Source organism: Lolium rigidum, chromosome 2 (genome assembly GCF_022539505.1).
Source record: "Lolium rigidum isolate FL_2022 chromosome 2, APGP_CSIRO_Lrig_0.1, whole genome shotgun sequence".
Classification (NCBI taxonomy): domain Eukaryota; kingdom Viridiplantae; phylum Streptophyta; class Magnoliopsida; order Poales; family Poaceae; genus Lolium; species Lolium rigidum.
The window spans coordinates 122,094,902-122,109,774 of record NC_061509.1 but is presented as its reverse complement, the minus strand read 5'-3'; the positions used below and the strand labels follow the sequence as shown (position 1 = coordinate 122,109,774).

The following is a 14,873-nucleotide window of genomic DNA, read 5'->3' as shown; positions in this document are numbered from 1 at the left end:
GCGGCACCCGCTTGATCATTATTCAGTAGATCCGATCCGTTACGATTGCTCCTTGTTCTACAAGGATTAGTTTAATATCTGCAATAGTTAGGCCTTACAAAGGGGGGGAGGATCCAGTGGCACGTAGGGTGGCGTTCGCAGGTCCTAAACAGGATGTTCCGAGGATCAACTTCATGTTGGTTTTTAGGCCTTGTTTAGGATCGGCTTACGAGCACCGTGCGTGGCCGCGAGGCCCAACTCCGGAGTAGGATGATCCGATTATGCGGTGAAAACCCTAAATCGTCGTAGATCTCATTAGCTTTATCTTGATCAAGCAGGACCACCAAGTATTCGTGCACCCCGTACGAATCATGGGTGGATCGGCTCTTTGAGCCGATTCACGAGATAACCCGAGAGCCGATCGAGGCTCGTATTTAATGTTTACATGTATGCCTCGCAGGAAACTAAGCGAGGCATCCCCATCACCTTCCCGACCGGGTATAGGTCGGTGGCACGCCCTTGCACTTCGCATCGCCGCGTGTGACCGAAGAGCATTGCGGGCCGTCGCTCGGAGGGGTCTCAGCCAGCCGCAGCTCTAGGCTCTTCCCGGCTCTACGGTGTTGACAAGGCCGCTGCCCGCCGGTGGGTTTTGGCAGTCAACACACATTCAACACATACATAGCCATTTCAACACATACATAGCAATTTCGAATCTAGTTTCCATGTCTAGGGTTCATGTACAAATCTAGCAAGATCTATGAAATTAGTGGATGAATGTGAAGGATTCGAAGGGGATTACCTTGAGGAATGGATGGGGAAGAGATCGGCCGGACAGATCTGATGATTTGGTGGTGGATTTGGTGGGGGGAGAGGGGGGAGGAGGAGAAATCGCCGGCCGCCTTGGAGTCTTGAAGAAACAGAAAAGAGAGAAGAAGAAGAGGGTCGGGCTGGGGGCGGCTCGGGCGCCAGACTTAAGTGGATGTGTGTCGCCCTTCCGAGCGGCGTTCACAGTGTGGCGCCGATGGGAGGGGCGCCACACATGTTGCCACGTCGGATCGGCGCACCAGCTCAGCGTCGAGGGCGCCACGTCGGCTGGGAGAGTGACGCCGGCAGGACGGGCGCCACACTGACATATATGGCAACGATGGGAGGGGCGCCACACAAAAGGGTTAGATGGGTGAAATAGTTTATAGTTTGGCCGAAGGGTCAGTTTGTGCTTTTCTTTCGCTTTTGGTTATTTCTTTGTAAAAATCGCCTCCAGTAGTGGGGGTCCTATCCTAGCAGGCTAGCACCCAGCGGAAGAGGGACAAAGCCGTAAATTCCGCCCCACTCGCCGTCCGTTGTTCCAAGTCTCCGTGTCGTCTCCACTTGCTGCTCCTGCTCCGTCCCATCCCATCGCCTCACCACGCGCCCCTCTCCCTGCTCGCGGAGATCGGTACGCCGATATAGATCTCACCTCGCCTCGCCGGCCAAGGAGAAGGACGCCATGGGGAACTGCTGCTCCGACGAGGTGGGCTATGGAGCCGGCCGCCACTCCGTCGGCCCGGCCGCATCCGTCGCCGAGGCAGCCTCCGCCGCGGCCGACCGCTTCCTCCGCTCACGCGGCGCCGGCGCGTCCACGCAGATCGAGGTACGGAGCCCTGGCCACTGCTACTCTGCTAGTACACCACTAGTTTGGGACGACCTCCTTCGGTGGGTTATGGGGGTCGTGGCATTGCGCGCGGCGTGGGTCGGTAGGTACCTCGGTGCTCGTGCGCGCTCCTACATGGGGAGTTGTAGCTGTTTGTGCTTGGCGTGATCGGTACTCGCATTTGCCACATGCTACTACTGCACTAACGCCCTCCTTTTTGGCACTGTCCACTGTATTCGCATTTATTAGAAGATTTAGCAACATAAAATGACAACTAACATTAACATACATCAACACAATCCCAAGCCACCACACAACACCTACAAACCCGACAATGGGGGAAGATCATGCCATCAGGGCCTTATGCCCTGAGAACACCAAAAACCACCCCACAAGCTAGCTTCCGGGGCATCATCGAGTCACCCTGTTGCGAACCGGGAGCACACATCCAGTCCACCAGACCCTCAGCGAGCACCTCATGCACACGCTTCAGAAGCCAAGTGATAATTGCTTCCTCACCTTTAAATTCTTTGGCTCCAGATTGTTATTCTTCTGCTTGTGTGACTAAGCAGTATTTTTTTATGGTCATGTAATAGTATTCGATATTCAATTCCAAGGGGTTTGCAATGCGTTTTTGCTCGAGGACTGAAGAACGTGTAGTTTTATGCATTGTTTAGGTTTACTGCCTAATCTTTCAGTTGTAGCAGTATAATTTCAAGAACTGATTGGACCTGCTCAGTTGTGTTGTATTTTTAACTTTGGCTCTATGTGGCATGTTGAAGCAGTTATCTCTCTCTGCCTCGATTTTGGGCGATCAAGAGTATTTCTCCAAGGTATGTTCCTTTTTCCCCTTCTCCCAGTTGTGGTTTCATCTGTATGAATTTCCATTATATCTTAACTAGAGTCTGCATGTATTGCTACTGCATATATACCCGTTGAATACTTGAAATGATTCACTAGTAAGTAGTAATTGAAACACATGTATGTCATCTCTGGTTGTTTAAGTAGTAGAAAATTGCATATCTACCATTGTGAATGTGTGCAATAGTAAGTTCACCATTGCAATTATTCTGCCAGTGAAAAAGAACTAACTAGTTTTTTTTTTCCATTGTTACCCCTGCTATAGCCCCAATTATCAAAGAAATACCCAATTTACAATACTGACTTGTTGTACTAATGTACTCCCTCCGTCCCATAAAGGTTGTCTGGATTTTTCAAAATTTGTATGTATCTAGATGCTATTTAGTGTCTAGATACATCCAAATTTTGACAAATTTTAGACAACCTTCGTGGGACGGAGGGAGTAATAAGAACACATGTTCCAAGTAAAGCTGGATGTTTAGCCCGAGGTTTTGGGCTCGGCCCAAGCTAGGCGATGCTCGACCTGAGTTGAGCTCGGCCTGCGAGAGGGATTGACCGATCTGAGCCCATTTTCTTGGACCGCAGTGAGCTCGGGCCAGCTCGTTTGGCCGGTTTTGTTTTCTGTAGCAAAGAAGAATGCCATGGCATGGCTGAGTCCTGGCCGAGGGGATAAGGAAGAAAACAGGCAGATGAGAAGTTCCTGGAGCTTGATGATACGACAGAGGGGCCAGAGAGGAAAGGGAGAGAAGAACCCCATGACCATGCTCGGTGCACACGGTGACCACGGCCAACGTTGTGCTTCTCGTGTTGCCGATAACCTACTGCTCCTGATGGCAAATGCTTATGCCACTGCGTGTTCCTCACTACAATAAGCTAGATAATAGGGTTAGATCTCAATGCCAACAATGACTTCTTTCATCAAACTCAAATGGTACTTGGGATTCTCCCTTCTCGCTGCAGAGGATCCATATAGCTCTCTTGATGTGCGTTTTCACAAGTGCTTAGACATCTAATTAAAGAATCACGGTGCTCGTCATAATTTCTGACTTAGTATTACAAAGGAGTATATTGTGTGATGTTTATTTGCTGTGGACATGTGTCTATTGCATCAAGGTAGTGGCAGCATCACGGGCAAAGTCGTGGGAAAAAAGAGAGCAGTTAGAAGAGTAAAAAAATAGGACCAGAGAAGAGTCTAGTTGTATTAGGAAAGAATACATGAGATAGTCCTGTTGTATTAGGAAAGGTCTAGTAAGTCCATTTGTACTATCTCCCAATGTTCTCTTCTCCTAACCCATGTGTACATCACATGCAGCTCGTCTTGCTATCTTTAGCAGTGGTTGAACTGTTGCAAATCTAGGTTCACAACATTATTCAAGAATCTATTTTTTGGCAGTGGATAATTAATACTAGTAATTTAGAATGTACTGTACATAGTACCATCCATGATAAAGCAAGTGGATTTGCTTTGTCGACATGCTCATTCAGATGTTGCTCCTTTTTTAGTGGGTGCATACTTGAACTTGAATATAATAAAAGTACTTCATATGTAATATTCCCTCCGCCCATAAAACGATGTCGGAAATTTGTCTAAATTCAAATGTATCTAGACACTCTTTAGTGTATAGATACATAGTACGATTCATGATAAAGGCAGGTGACTTTGCTCTGACCAGCTTTCATGTTGACTTGTTCATTCAGGTGTTCTTACCTTGTTAGTGGGCTCATACTTGAACATCAATATGAACAGTTGCATGCAATGGTTTGTTTGCCCTGGGAGCTCATGTAACTTGCATTGCAGCATTTGCAGCCAGTGTAGTTAGCACGAAAGTTGTTTTGTTTAAACACTATCCAGAAATGTAGATATTTTAAAACAAAGTAATGTGCTCCCTCCTTTCCAAAATAAGTGACCCAGCCTTGTTTAGATAAGGATGTACCTATAACTATCTGTATCTAGACAAAGTTGAGTCGCTTATTTTGGAACGGAGGGAATACATAGTAAAATAATTATAGCTTTAAGTTGCCTCGAATAGTGAATGAAATTTGAATGACAGCCAATTGATTCGGATACCCCATCCAAGTACGTACCTTTGGCTGACTCCTCCAGACCTATGTAATTCCTCTGAATATCTAACATTTTCACAAAGTATTTATTGAATCCAGTAAAAAGCAGCAGCCATTATTCTCTCTGTGCACGCGCTAGAAATATGTCAAATTACTCTGTGATGTTGTCTCATCCAACTTCATATTCCATTTCTTCTTAATCTCCTCTTTCTAGAGCAATCCCATGGTCATTGTTTATTCTAAAAGCAATGATGGAGCACTTGAAGAAATTGGGCGTACTGAAGTAATTCTAAATTCACTGAACCCATCTTGGAATGCAAAGATCAATTTGCAATACCAGTTTGAAGTTCTTCAGCCATTGGTGTAAGTTTCTGTTGTAATTTACCTCAATATTTCCCCTTGTTTGTATCTTGCATTACCATTGTTAAGAGTGGATGCTACCTCTTAACCATCTTCAATTATGAAATATATGTTTACTCACAGGTTTCAGATTTTTGACATTGATCCACAGTTTCATGATGTCAGTGAGAAGGTAATTATGTTCTAATTGGGTTATTGTTTTCATTTTTCCTCTCAAAATCCTTATACTGATCGGTTCTGTGTTAAGAAAGAAGACTTCAATGTGAAAGTCTAGTTTTCATGACCACTTTGCTTTCTTTGCAGTGTCCCAAATAGGATCACGTAGCAGCAAGTTTAGTTACCATTATTTGTAATGGTGTAAATTATACAAAACGAAATGTTTAATTGCTCCATTTCTTTTAATTATTGGTTACTGAAATCCTCTAGAAGCCAAGTATCTTAAAATGGTGATTCTGCATAGATTCCCAAAGTAAAAGAAATATATCTGTATTTTTTTCTGATAAACATCAATTCTTACCCATTTTTTTGTACCTTTAATTTATTTTTCTCTACCATTTCTGTTTGCTGGTATTAGAAACCCTAACCTACATTCCAGTGCACACGCTGGTTTTCGCAAAGATGCTACTCCCTCCGATCCACAATAAGTGTCGTGGTTTTAGTTCAAAATACCACGGCACTTATTATGGATCGGAGGGAATAGTAAATATGATGTCTTGGAAACACTTCTTCGTTGCTCCTTTGATCTGTGCGTCGCAGTTTTTAAATTAATCTGCTCTGAAGTGCAGATGCTTAAGCTGGAAGAGCAACAGTTTCTTGGAGAAGCAATCTGTAATTTGTCTGAGGTATGTTTATTATGACTAAAATAATTGCTTTTCTCCTGGCTATTGATTCTTTACTGGACTAATACTTCAGTGCACAAAACACACCTTGCGTTGTAGAAAGTGTAGCTATTTGGGCATTCTGCCATGAATATCTGGAACTACCAACAAGTCTAAAGTTCAAAATTCTGATGTTACGATAAACTTAGTAACCAGGTTTGAACAACTTCAGACTGCAGCCATAGAACACAATCAAGTTTGCCTTCAGAGCTTCCTTTTCATGCTATCTTTCGGTCTTAAAAAACAACACCTACCTCAAACTAATACAATTGTATATGCAGCCAAACATGGCAATCTGAAGAGTTGGAACTACTTCCTCCTAATTGTGTGCTTCGACCTAAATCTTTGGGAGAGAGCAGCGTAATTAAGGCTCTGCCATTGGCTGAGCATGACGCGTGCGTGGAAATAAGGAGAAAATCAGGAGGCGGTCATTTACTGCTGCGCTGCTATTGGTCTTGCATGTTTGCATGCATGGAAAGGAGTGGTTGGGGGCCTGGGGCATGAGAGAGAAAGGCATGCGATGCCATGTACTACGAGAGAAAAGAGGAGTCGGTTCCCATAGGCAGGAAAAAATCTGGAACAGATCTATCGTTTTAATAGGGGTACGTTTGGAATGATTTGCAATCGTTAGACACTCCTTAATCTACGAGCTAGAAAATATACGCCCTTCGCATAGAAACAGAGGGAGTAGTTACTAACTACAAGATTTTTAATTTGCCATTTCGTCTCTTCATCATTTATCTTAAGTTTTACTGCACAGTTCCAGCTCTGGTAGATACTATTCTAGGTTCATCACGAACATATTGTTGTGGTTGGAAAGCAGTGTGGGGCAGAACTTGCATCACATCAAGAGTATATTAAATTCAAAACCTTGTAATGTCATTGAGTTTGAAAATTATTAATCTATACATGCTTTAGATGCATATCTTGTTTCCTGAGATCAAGGCTGATTTTGTAGGTTATCACCAAACAGAACAGACTATTGACCCTTAAGCTTGGTGTTTCTGAGCATAACTTACCAAATCCTAGTAAATCTGGTGAGCTAACTGTCGAGGCTGAAGAAAGCGCTGGTTCAAAAGCATTAATGGAAATGGTATTCCACTGTTCAGATCTTGAAATCAAGGACCTTCTCTCAAAAAGTGTAAGCTTACGTTTCATTTTTTGGTTGGTACTTGTTTACTGATGTCGCCTTCGCATTTCAAACATGCCTATCTATCTCTTTTCACATGTGCATTGTTGGTTCTCGAAGTCCAAATTAGTTTTCACTTATCTAACCATGCTTATTACAGGATCCTTTCTTGCTAATATCTAGAATATCAGAGAACGGTACACCTGTTCCAATTTGCAAGACAGAAGTAAGGAAGAATGATCTCAATCCTAAGTGGAAGCCAGTAATTTTGAATCTCCAACAGATTGGAAGTAAGGCATGAGATCTTTCCTCTTCTATTTTCTTACGCACTTCTGTTTAGGGCCCAAACAGAACTTACATAGTTGTATATGACCTTTCATTTTCCTCGAGACAACACTATGTGTATGCTTAATTGAGCCACTAGGTGGTGCTGTTGGTGCTCTTCAAGTGAAAGAACTGTTCTTCTAAAATGGAAAAGGAAAATTGTTCATTGCTTTTGTTGCAAATATTTGTATGCATCTAACCCCGATGTATTTCTTTTCCCATTTATGTATTCTGTTTCAGGAGAACCCCCTCATTATAGAATGCTTCAACTTCAGTAGCAATGGCAAACATGACCTAGTTGGGTAATTGTTCCTTTTTGTTACTGTCTGCACTAGCTGTATGTGTGTTTTTGCGCTTTTTTTTGCCATTTTATTGTGCATAAGTCATTGATATGTTGTATGGTGCCTTAGAGCCTGGCCATTAATTCTCAAATTCCAATTTGTTTTCTGATTAGATACCCTTTGTAATTCGACAGCAAGATAGTAAAATCAGTCGCTGAATTGGAAAACATGTACCATAGTCAGGATGGTGAAAATTTCTTTGTTCCCGCCAGCACTGCCCATGATTGTCATAGTAAGGAGGTAATATTTATTTCTGTAGAACATCTGCAACTGTTATACTGTATTAACCTATTTTTATTCTGATACGCAGGTACTGAAGAGTCAGGTATTTGTGGAGAAATATCTTGAGAACAATAGACATACCTTTCTGGATTATATTTCAGCTGGGTGTCAAATGAATTTGATGGTAGCTATAGACTACACAGGTATGCACAGATATGCTAGTGCAAGCTGGCCATTCACCATTTGCATTGCTCAAGTTTGTAACAGCTTATTTCTTAATTTTACACCGTCAATGTTTCATGCTTTATAGTTTTTTTTACTCGAGATTGTGCTTTATAGCTTCAAATGGAAATCCGCGGCTTCCAGATTCCTTGCATTATATTGACCCCTCTGGACGGCCAAATGCATATCAAAGAGTAAGCAACCGATTTATGAAATCCTTAGTTTTTTTGTCCTGATGAATCTTTGAGCACAATGATGTTAAGTTCTTCCATTGCTGGTTTTTTTTGGTAGGTAATACTGGAGATTGGAGATGTACTACAGTACTATGACCCAGCTAAGCGTTTCCCCTCTTGGGGCTATGGAGCTAGACCTATTGACGGCCCTGTTTCTCACTGTTTCAATTTGAATGGCAGTACATATCAGCCTGAGGTATTCTATATTCTTTCCAACATTGAACTACTGAGGATTCTGAGTCATAACTCCGGAAAGCTAATGGAAAATCTGCTTTTCTTAACTATCTTTCTTAAGTTTACAATAATGTTTCTATTTATGAAATGGATGAATCACGTAACCCATTTACCATATGTTTCTCTTGTTTTGGGTGGCTTCTTAAGGTGTTTACTTCGATTTATTCATAGCCTACCCATTATGAACTTTCCCAGGTTGAGGGAATACAAGGAATTATGTCAGCTTATATCAGTGCGCTACGCAATGTATCATTGGCTGGTCCTACACTTTTTGGTCCGTTAATTAGCACAGCTACAGAAATAGCAAGCCAATCCCTTACAAACAATCAACAGAAATACTTTATTCTGCTAATAGTCACGGTATGTATACCTCTAGACCCATATTAAAAAAATGCACCATGTTTTTCATTTTCGTTGGTTCTTTCCTTTGTACAGGATGGTGTAGTGACCGATTTTCAGGAGACGATCGATGCAATTATAAAGGCATCTGATTTTCCTTTGTCTATCGTTGTTGTTGGAGTTGGTGGGGCTAACTTCAAGGAAATGGAGGTAATTGGTCTGGATAAGTTTTCACAGTTCTATTTGTGTAAATTCATTTGTACAGATAATATTTAAATGTTTAAGTAGCACTTGTATACAGCCTTGGGCCTTAGGAAACCAGATTATAGTCTTAAAATTCTTTAGCACCATATAAATTTGTGTGCAGTTTCGTCTTCAAATTTTCTGATTCTTTAGCATCAATAAGTTTCTTTGAGCAAAAAATCTTTAAATTTCCACTGCAGTTTCTGGATCCAAATAAAGGTGGGAGACTGGAAAGCTCAACCGGGAGAGTTGCTTCTAGGGATGTGATACAGTTCGCCCCAATGAAGGATGTGCATGGTATGTGATTTAGTAGACTATTTGATGAATTTCTTACTGTGGCATTCAAAGGCAAAAGTTTCCGTTTTCATATATCTTGCCATCCGTATATTTTCTGTTTGCTGTTTCCTTGTGCATATGATTTTCGTTTCTTGGACTTCACTTGGATAGTGAAGCAATGTGATATTTCATCCCTTTGTGTTTCCAGGCGCTGGGATATCCGTTGTTCAATCACTTCTTGCTGAGATACCAGGGCAGTTCATGACTTACATGAGAACAAGAGAAACTCAAGCAATTAGTTAATATAAGATTACATATGGCGTTAAGCCTTTAGAAGATAGCCTTATAATGTTCCTTGTTACTATGATTATGGCGATTCAGTCACATCATCATGCAAATTTCAAGCCTTGGGTGTGAAAAGAAGCAATATATATTGGATTTGGTAAAGGCGAAAAGAGATTAATCTCATGTAGATCATAGCCGGATCAAGTATCGATGGCGCACTCTCCATGCTGTTTTGTTGCTTGTCAAGCCCACCATACGGTGCAGCACAGCTATGTCCAGGCAAGAACTGCAAGGTACTGTAGCTTGAAGATTATTGTTTCAGGAGCCCTCTTTGGAATTCTGAGTTGTGTATCATCTGTGTAAATGCAACAGTCTTTTCCAAGTTTAGTTCTATTGTGCTTTAATTTGGCGTTCTTGAGACCCCTTCTATTAAACTGTAGTTTCATTTTGAGATGTCAATTTGTAGTTGAACGAATAATCTCCTGTCAGTTCCGCTTGTAAAAAACCTCAGCCGATGCATATGGCCATCCCTTCTGTTTGGCTAGTAAAATACCTCGGCCGATGAATATGGCCATCTTTATTGTGAAGTTTTAAGGAAAATCTTTGTAAGTGTTGTTTCTATGGAAGCTAAAGTGTAATGGCGGCTGGCTTGGGGAAATCCTACACCTGAGTAGCAGATATATGTACAGAGAGAGATAGCTCCAGGTATGCGACCCATGGCTAGAAGATATATGGTCAAGTAATTGTTGAACACCACACCCCCACAAGATGAGTGATTTATATCGATCATTTCCATTTCTGTGAAAGCGATCTAAAGTGACTCCTCTGCTCTTGTTTGGCCGCCGCTGGCTGCATTGAAGAGCCCCTGTTTTGCCACCTCTAGGCTCCTCCATGCCAAGCTCTTCCCTCGTGCTGTCGTCGCTGGGCAAAACCTGTGTGGCGTGGCGGCATCATCGGATCTCCTCTACCAAGGTTTATGGTTTAGGATCACAGTGGAGGCACTTGCCCTGGCACTGATGCTGGCTTGGCGGTGGCCAGGTTTGGCGAGCTGGTGGCGGCAGACGGAGTGGGCAGCGGCAGCATCGGTTGACGAGTTTGATCTAGACCCAAATGGGCTCGGAAAGGGATGCTACTATGTTGCTACCTGCTACATCTCGTTATCCCCGGCGACGACACGCATACTCCCCGCTCCTAGGCTAGGCCTGCAACACACTCGGGCGTGGTAGTGGATCCCTTGATCCCACATCTAGCGAGAGTAAATTACACAAATCTGCCATAATTGGGGCAGTGGTAACGGTACCATTCTTGAACTTATATTAGAAAAGACAAATAATAAAGCTAGATCTGATTGGCCATCTAAAATTAACGAGGCATTATAGGCTTATAGAACTGCTTTAAAAAATCCTATGGAAATGTCTTCGTATAGAATGATCTATGGAAAATCATGTCATTTACCTGTAGAGTTAGAACACAAAGCTAGGTGGGCTTTTAAGCAACTTAATTTTGATTTTAAAACTATGGGAGAGAAGAGAATCCTAGATATAAACTTATTGGATGAATGGAGAAATGAAGCTTATGAAAGTGCTAGATTGTTTAAAGAAAAGGTAAAAGTTTGGCATGAAAAAGATAAAGAGAAAGGAATTCAAAGTAGGATACCAAGTATTATTGTTCAACTCTCGTTTCAAGTTCTATGCGGGCCAATTAGCATCGAGATGATAGGGTCCATTAGTTGTGCAGGAGGTGTACCGCTCCGGAGCCATCCGTCTTCATGGAGACTACAAAGGTAAACCACATGTTGTTAATGGACAACGTCTTAAACATTATATTGCAGGAGAAAAGTTCATAGGAAATGTCAAAGAGTTACATCTCTAGACCCTGGAAGCTATCATCGCCAAGAATTACCCTCTATCGACACCCGAAACCAATAAAAATCAAGATCGGGTACGTAGCGATCTCAGTAATCTTTTCATATTTTAGGGCAGTTACTTTAAATAATAAGGAGGTTTCGCGAAAGATTTGGGCGAAATGGAGCCACGAGGGGGGAAAGACCCTGGTGGCGCGCCCTACCTTGCCGGGCACGCCACCCGAGGTCGTTCGCTTTTTTGCCTCGGTTTTGACTCAGACTCTTCGTTTTTACCTAAATTCCATCAATATATCCCCCTCTGCTGATCTAATCTCACATCGAGTCTTTTCGAGCGAAACTTGTTTTTTGTCCAGAACTTTCAGCTTTTTACCATGTCAAGCTCCAGATCCAATCTCGGAGGCGAAGACTCCAAGGAGATGGGTGTGGTAAACCGCTACCTCAACTCCGTGGTGGCTCATCTGAAGACCTTGACCTTCGAGGAGGGGGTGCTGCTCATGGAGGAGGTGAAGGCTCCGAAGACCGAGGGCACCATGGATGAAAGGCTCGAGATTCCCGAGGACACCATCTTCGTGTATGGCACTGTGATCGAGCGTAGTCTTGATGCACATCACCTGCTGAACATCGAGATGGAGAAGAAGGTTGAAGCCTATGAGGCAAGGATCGAGGACACGGAGGAGAAGATCTTTCACATCCTCACACAACTGGATAGGTTCCAAGCCCTCATGTGGGATGTGGAAAACCGGAACTCGTGAGTATGAAGATCGCTTCAACAAGATCGCCGAAGGTGCCTCCACCAAGTTCAACGATCCACCTACATCCTTCTATAATAGGAGGCCATATCCTTGGAAAATAAAGGAGTGGGACGCCCATTATGAGGAGGAGAGCGCCAACAAGGATGACACTACTTCAACAAACTAAGCTTGGGGGAGTTATATCGAGTCTTTTATGCTTTTTAGTTTATCATATCATTTTTAGTTCGTCATCTTAGTTTGGTTTTTTGCTTTAATCTAGTAGTTATCAAGCCCCTCATAGTTTGGAAAGCTCTTAGAGCATTATCATCTATCTTTGGTCAAGTGGTTTTTAATGAAATTTGAAGTATAGTGTTATCCATGATTCTTTTGTATGGCGATTTATGGGTAACACTCATGCAAATGTGCTCCTCGTATTTAGAAATTTCAATTACATCTTATATTGAACTTATATAACTTGAGCATGTTGGAAAAGCATATAATTTTGTAAGTATGGTTTGCAACAAAGGAAAGGTCCATGCAAGCAATATTAAGAATTATAAGAAAAAACAAAATATCTTGAAGTTGTGTTGGAGATGTGGTCTTGGAGAACAAATAGTTAGGAAGAGAAGATGACAAGGAGACTATGAGATACTCTTGTGCTACTTGGTAATCAAGCGGATGCATGCGTTGTCATGGATATTTCAATACATATGCTCAAACAAGTTTAGATAGAAGGTTGCACTCTGAGGATTCGGTTAGCCATGGAAAGTGCAAGACAAATGTGGATGTAGAGCATATGGCATGATTGAAAGATCCATGAATAAGGTTTATACCGGTTACTAGGAAGGCAAGACTATTAACGATCCCATCAAGAAATGGCAAAGTGTTTAAGTAAACATCAAACTTCATGCTCATCTTGTTATTTAAGAATTTCTCTTCTTGTAACTAGTTGCTCTATGAGAATTTATCTTGATTACAAAGGCAAGTAAAGAGAAATAAAGCTGGTAAAAAGCCAAGCATAGAAGTGATCTATACTGATAGACACACATGAAACATTGTTCAGTTGTCCAACATGCAATGGTTAGTCTTGTTCAAATGGTAAGAGGTAATTGCTAGAGTTTCTATTGTATGAAGTTCATGTTTGTATGATTGTTGGTTCAGAGATCTTACATTCAACTGAATATGCAAAAGTTGATGATGTTATGCTCGTATTTCTTTTATCAACCATAAGCTTATTGATGCATGATATGATCTATTCGCTTATTTGCTCGGATGAGCAAAGGTTTAAGCTTGGGGGAGTTTTCATTATTATATGCCATCATACACCAATATTTATGCATTTTAGTTGATTTTGGGACTTTCCTACAATGTCCCCTTCATTGGCATTTAATTCTTGGAGGTAGAAACCTCCATTTCTTATTTTATTTGTTTCGAGGCTTCTGAATCGCTAAAAATCGAGGCAAAAATACCCGATCAGTTTTCACCTCGAGAAGGACCGTGCTCAACGCCACTTTTTGCAACCTTGTTTATTTGTCCATAATGCAAAAAATTAGGGGAACAAAAACTTTTTCTTTAGACTAATTAAGATGAATTGCCTTGATCTATTTGTTATGATGAATTGCCTTGATCTGTTGGTAGATGAATTGTCTTGATTTGCTTGTTGAGTTTTGTCTTGAGCTACCTCATAGAACCACACCCCTAGTGGTTAAACAAGCAACTCACAAAATAAAACACATGTGTGACTTAGGAAAAATTGTTTTCCTTGTTACCACATCAAACTCTTCTTCGATGGCAACATGAGTGTGCCATCTTGATTTTCTCTTTGTAGTACAAGATAGCTCAATCATCCTTAATTCAAAACTTGGGATCGTCTACCCCTGGCTACATCTCTCTCTTATACCCACTCATCCCTGTTGGTTTTGAGGCCATGTCGACCATCTGGGTTGACAGGCTTTGAATGTCCAGATTTTGGCGATTGATCTCTAAGCACCCACAAGCTGTTTTTGATGACCTCACTGCATGGATCTCATCTATGCAACACCCTCTTCAACCTCCACGTCCGGCATGTCTCATTCTATCCTTGCAGCACATTTATTCAACTTGATCTTATACCCTATCCAGATGTTTCAACACTAGAACACTTCCTTCAATTTTACCTCTTGTTTTTATTCAAGTTTAATCTTCACAAAACCAAGAGTGGGAATGATGGGTACATTTTGTAGCCACCATCTACCCTTGAGAACACTTCTCCCTAAATTAAGTTTTCTTTCTCAAAAACCCTATTGTTTTTCCTTCTCAAGTTTTGATCACAAAACTACTTCTAGTTTTATTAAATCTTTTCAAAATATTTCTTCAAGGAAAACAAGGAACTGAAATGGGTTTTGTTTTTCATCCCATTTCTAACAAGTACTGATTTCTGAAACATTACTTTCTATTTTGTTTTCTTTTTAACAAAAGGCTTGTTTATGGTACTAATACCATTTCTTGTTTTCCTCTTGCTTATTTTACATTTAAGAAAAACTCTACCTTACTTGAGAAAGTAAGTAGAATATTTTGAACTCCTATGTTCCCAACTAGTTTTCTCTCAACATATTCAAAATTCCATTTCACCCGAGTTCATTCCCAAATTGTCTCTAGACAATTGAGGTGTGTCCCATACTT

At 41.6% G+C, this 14,873-nt stretch overlaps 1 protein-coding gene across 1 annotated transcript; it reads left to right on the top strand.

Annotated features, from left to right (window-relative positions):
* The first annotated feature begins 1,465 nt into the window (after positions 1-1,465).
* On the top strand, positions 1,466-10,008 carry LOC124692295 (protein BONZAI 1-like). Its single transcript, XM_047225634.1, has 16 exons — positions 1,466-1,609; positions 2,395-2,442; positions 4,746-4,894; positions 5,015-5,063; positions 5,677-5,733; positions 6,728-6,910; positions 7,059-7,193; positions 7,463-7,524; positions 7,698-7,803; positions 7,874-7,988; positions 8,125-8,201; positions 8,299-8,436; positions 8,670-8,834; positions 8,910-9,023; positions 9,257-9,353; positions 9,541-10,008. Exons 1-16 carry the CDS (start codon positions 1,466-1,468, stop codon positions 9,633-9,635), a joined length of 1,734 nt encoding a protein of 577 aa, XP_047081590.1. The 3' UTR covers positions 9,636-10,008.
* Positions 10,009-14,873: the final 4,865 nt, after the last annotated feature.